The sequence below is a fragment of the Aotus nancymaae genome, unplaced genomic scaffold (genome assembly GCF_030222135.1).
Source record: "Aotus nancymaae isolate 86718 unplaced genomic scaffold, 86718_ANA_hifiasm-v0.15.2.pri h1tg000011l, whole genome shotgun sequence".
Classification (NCBI taxonomy): Eukaryota; Metazoa; Chordata; class Mammalia; order Primates; family Aotidae; genus Aotus; species Aotus nancymaae.
In genome coordinates this window covers 31,600,525-31,605,972 of record NW_026988422.1, presented here as the reverse complement: position 1 = coordinate 31,605,972, position 5,448 = coordinate 31,600,525, and the positions used below count along the sequence as shown (strand labels likewise).

Below are 5,448 nucleotides of genomic sequence, written 5' to 3'. Positions count from 1 at the left end.
TACACCCCTCTGCGCTGATCTTCCTGTTGGCCTGGCAGCTGTTTATTGTAACACTAAGTCGTGACCTGGATTTCTGACTTGAGGATCTGTGTTATGAGAAATTCTGGATTTGGGACATGACTTTAACTGCAGGAGCTAATGTATTATTTTTATCATTGCATTTATGCCCATGAACCTTCTAAAGTGCATCAAATTTAGCAGTCAAGAAAGACTGTTTATAAAAGGAGGAGAATGAACATGGACTCTTGTTCACTGGGACCCCCAGATGGATAAAATAATCTCATATTTCTCCACATCAAAGAGCACAAAACAGAAATGTGTCCCCCTCACTGAAACTCTCGGGGATGTAGCTCACCATGAGAAACTTTTCCTAATATGCTGGAGCTCTGTGAGCCTTGTTTGTCTTTTATGTATCCTGCATGATTCTGTGAGTCTTACACATAAAGATACAGGTTTTGTGGGGCCTGATGCTTCTTTGATTTCTGGGGCTCTCTTTAAGAAAAAGAAAATTAAATTATGAATATAAGTTTCTAGGTTCTGGGGTAGAAAGGGACCCTAAAATCAAAGCCTAATATGCTTCATGGTAAATCTGCATTTGGAGTCCCATAGATATCATCTTCTTTAAGACTGAAATATTATAATAGTCTTAGTTTGCCCTGATATTGGGAGGTTCCCTAACCCCCAGTCCTCTTTTCCATGGCATCACTAGAATCGCTTTAGCCATCATTAATATGAGTATTTTCACCATTATCATATAAAAATAGCATTATTGGGATATAATTCGCATACCTTAAACTGCATCCTTTTAAGTCTGTAATCCAGTGGTTTTAGAATATTCACAGTTATCCAGTCATTATTGTGATCTAATTCCAGAACATTTTCACCACCTCACAAAGAAACTCTGTGCCCACTAGCAGTCACCTCCATTATTTTCTTGCCCTAGTCATAAATCAAATAAAAATATGGATTTATGAAGAATTATAACCCCAAATTTTGATGAGCCCAGTGTTATGTAAATATAGGAACTTTCATGAACCTGTATCTAGAGGGATGAAACATAAGTCCTGATATTTAAGACTGCAAGGAGTTTCATGACTGTGATGCAAGGGACAAAGGCCCATGGAGATTGAGCTCTGCTGGTATTTCAATAGGATTTCTATTGTTTTTGGTAATGCTCGGTTACAAATTATATACTTTTGGGTTTTTCCCTATTCTAATCTCCACCATAATTAATGTGTGTGAATTGGACTAGCAGGGGGATTTTCAGGAACACACATATTGAGTTATAACAGAAACTCCTATATCTGAGCAGTGAGTAGAATTTTTGGAATTTATTTTTGTTTACACACATGAAAAATATGCATGCAAATAAGCATGTATGTATTTTTACCTGCTGTTACTTGACATAGCAAACACTGAACAGATTTGGTGACTCAGGAGATATGATGTGAAATCATTTATTAACAATAAACTATTTCTTTTTTTTTTTTTTTTTTTTTGGGACAGAGTTTCGCTCTTGTTACCCAGGCTGGAGTGCAATGGCACGATCTCGGCTCACTACAACCTCCGCCTCCTGGGTTCAGGCAATTTTCCTGCCTCAGCCTCCTGAGTAGCTGGGATTACAGGCACGCGCCACCGTGCCCAGCTAATTTTTTGTATTTTTAGTAGAGACGGGGTTTCACCATGTTAACCAGGATAGTCTCGATCTCTTGACCTCGTGATCCACCCGCCTTGGCCTCCCAAAGTGCTGGGATTACAGGAGTGAGCCACCGCGCCCGGCCAACAATAAACTATTTCTTATATAACTTTTGCTGGATTCCATTACTGGCAAAGTAGTAACAAAGATTGAGACAAAAGTTTTGCCTTCCTTCTAGAGAGTGAAAACTCTGTGTGATTTTCGCACCTTGATTTTATCTAGAGAAAAAGACATACATAAGACCAAAAGGTGTATAACTACATCATCCCATGTATTCACTATGGTTCGTAATAAATTGTAAGTCTCACATTTTCCATCAAAGATGAATTAACTAACCATAATTCAATTTTACCACTGTATATGTCAGTCCAGTAAGTTATATTGAGAAAATTGGCACTTAGGATGGTCTAGCATCTTCCATCTTACACAGGAAGCATGTGACATGGCACAGTTAAACTCATCACATATCTGCTAACTGTACTTCCTGTAAAAGGCAGAAGCATCACACAGCCCAGTAACTTTGCTAGTACCTCTTGAGTGCAAAGTGTAGAATTAAGATCTGGATTTGAGACCCAGCACAGAACATCTCACTTGGGAAGAGCTATGAACATGCTGACTGCTAGCCTGCTGAGGGCAGTCATAGCCTCCATCTGTCTTGGTAAGGATGACCACCAGCACAGGACTCAGCCTCCTGTTAGCTTGGAAAGATATGGAGAGAGGCAGATCTTTGTAGGCTAATGAGGCTTAGAAAGAAGGGGTAATGGGCAATGGAATCAGAGCACTAGGTCCTAAGCTACTTAATCTGTTTTATCCCCAGAGTTATAAATAAGGGATCAGTCTATTTTTTTTCCCCTATTTTCTGCAGGATCCAGCATGGCCCAGAAGGTGACTCAAGCTCAGACTGAAATTTCCGTGGTGGAGAAGGAAGATGTGACCTTGGACTGTTTGTATGAAACCAGTGATACTACTTACTACTTATACTGGTACAAACAACCACCAACTCGAGAAATGATTTTCCTTATTCGTCAGAACTCTTTTAATGAGCAAAATGAAATAAATGGTCGGTATTCTTGGAACTTCCAGAGATCCACCAGTTCCTTCAACTTCACCATCACAGCCTCACAAGTCATTGACTCAGCAGTGTATTTCTGTGCTCTGAGTGAGGCCACAATGAGATGGGTGCCTGTGGGAGCCCTACAAAAACCTCAAGAGATAGGGCTCCCGGGGAGAGACTCCATCACAAACAGGAAGAAGCAAGGAGGGGCTGTGTCAGCACAGGTGGTTTGGCAAGGAAACCTGAGTTCAATTCATGTCCAATGTCTAGATATATCATTTATTAGAAGCATGTGTATCTTCTATTCTTTAGAATAGAGACAGAATATATAGTGCCTATTTTTATATCACATATAAAATCATGCAACAAAAGGTGCAATAACAAAATGTATTAATCTTGTGTTGCTTTTGTTAAGGGTGGAAAATTATCCAATTATCTTCAGACCAAATGGATGATTCCCTTGATAAGCTGTTAAGTTTCCAGAATCATTCATACATTTATGAATTAATTATTATGTAGGATGCTTTAATCTAAGTGTTATATAAATATCTGTCATTGATTTTTCTTAAGAATGGTATCATTACTCAATGAGGTAGAAAAATTAAATTTAGACTTCTTTCCATAATCATACCAGCAACCTCTTGTACATCAGAATAGATGTGAAATGTTCCTCAAATTTCCTTTCTCTGGCTCCTCTTTTTGTGACATGATTATGATTTTTTGAAAGTATCTACATATTTTGCCCTCATTTAGAGGCTGCCTACAAAGAGAGCTGTTTAAGGTGGGAACTTGTCCTAACCTATTGAATATCTTGCCTTAACCCTTTCCCCTTTGAGTTCTGGTCAGTTTGAAGCTGAGAAGTAGTTAGGGCCAGAATTACAGCTGCCATGGCAACCAGAGCCCAGATGGCATGTCCAGTGTCTACTTCCTGTCCAAACATATATTTTTCTCTGGCTGTTACAACAGTTGCTCAGGAACAAGGATTTTTATTTCTTTTGCTCCACACAAGTTTTTAGAAACCTGAGTTTTCAACATTAAAAGAAGACAGATGTCAGATTAAAAACTGGATTTCTAGCTTACCTATAAACATGGGAAGATCTGGGAACACTACACTCCCTAGGGTAGAGGTCAAAAGTTCTGTTTAGACACATAATGGCTTTGATGTATATGTATTTTATTTTTAAAGTTTATGTAAATTTACTATTCATGAATTCATTTAAAAGTAAAAATGTAAATTATTAGTTACAAGACACAAAATAATTTTCAAGACCACTTGTTTTTCCCTCATGATTTTATGTATCATATGTGTATTCCAGCTTGAGAAACGTAAGTATAGTTTATTCTTAATTCAGAAGGTATTTGTAGCTATAGTAAGTATTGGAGAAACATTAAATAATAAGACAGACATGGTTCTTTCCTTTATGGAGGTCATGTTGTAGGGGGCTGTATCCAATATAGTATGGTAGGCAGAGGGAACTAAAGTTTTATACAAACAATCTATGTAACCTTAAGAAAGTTATAACTCCCCTGAACCTGTTCTCTCATTTGTAAAACGTAGAGATTTAATTGGAGGCTTATTTCAGCCTCTGTGAATAAAGTCAATGATAATGACCCTATCGTTAGGAAGTAGCCCCCACTTCCTCCTAATGATTCTCTTCAGGGTATTTCTTCAGGTGTTCCCTGAAATTAGTCACCCTCATACCCCACATCTCAGAGCCTCTGATCTTGCATACGATGGATGTCTTCACTGAAGAACTGTTCCAGTATCCCTGGGCTAGAGTTTGACTGAGTTCAAATAAAGCACATCACACACACACAGAGCTCGTCAAGCTAATGAGCTGTCCAGGGTCCTTAATCACTTGACTTACACAACTTCTGTTCTGGACCTGATCCATTGTCATAAGCATTTTTTCATAAAATAATGAAAGCAAATATTGAGCACATATGTGTGATACAAATAATCTCTGAACCTTACCTCTTCTAACTACATATAGTAGTTGCCTCTTGCCTGACCCCTAGTACAACCTGCTTACCAACTACATCCTTCGTGTGTTTGCCCTCATTTCTATCTTATTCCAGACAATAAGATACAAGTTCAACAGCCTGGTGCTGCTCCAACCCCAAATGGTAGCATTACCACTGAATTTTTTCCACCTCATTTCATAACTGAAGTTTCCTTTTCTTTAGAAAAGAGGAAAGGTTCCCATCAGAATTGGATACCCTTGGGAGTGAACAGTAAATTGTCAAATGTGTACTCTCCCAGAAGTAGAGTAGAATTCTTAATGACACCATCATTATTCCACAACCTCCAGTCTCTTTTCAGAACTTCCAAACAGAGGGAAAAAATTAGGTGGACTTGAAATAGTAACTTAATCTAATAGACTTCCCACAGAAGTGAAAAATAGCTTTGTTTTTGTTCACTGTATTTTAAAAAATACTGCCCTCTAGATCCAATCACCAATTTATAGTAAGTACAAAGGACAGCAGAATATATTAAACCAATCACAAGTACATAGTAAGCAAAATTTATTGTATGAAAAACTCTGCAAGACAAACAGCCTGGATTATTTTCTTCCCACAATAAACTACAAAGAATGAATGAGGGGATCTACAGATTAAAGGAGGCTTTAAAAACATATCAACCAGAACTGTGGCTCTCCCAGTGCCCCATGCTCACACCATGTAGAGGTGCAAGCAG

General features: G+C 38.2%; 1 gene segment (V, D, J or C); it reads left to right on the top strand.

The window, feature by feature from the left end:
• Positions 1–1,959: 1,959 nt before the first annotated feature.
• Positions 1,960–3,067, top strand: LOC135274199 (T cell receptor alpha variable 19-like). The segment is given in 2 exon segments: positions 1,960–2,354; positions 2,562–3,067. Coding segments are annotated over 2 exon segments (561 nt in total).
• Positions 3,068–5,448: the final 2,381 nt, after the last annotated feature.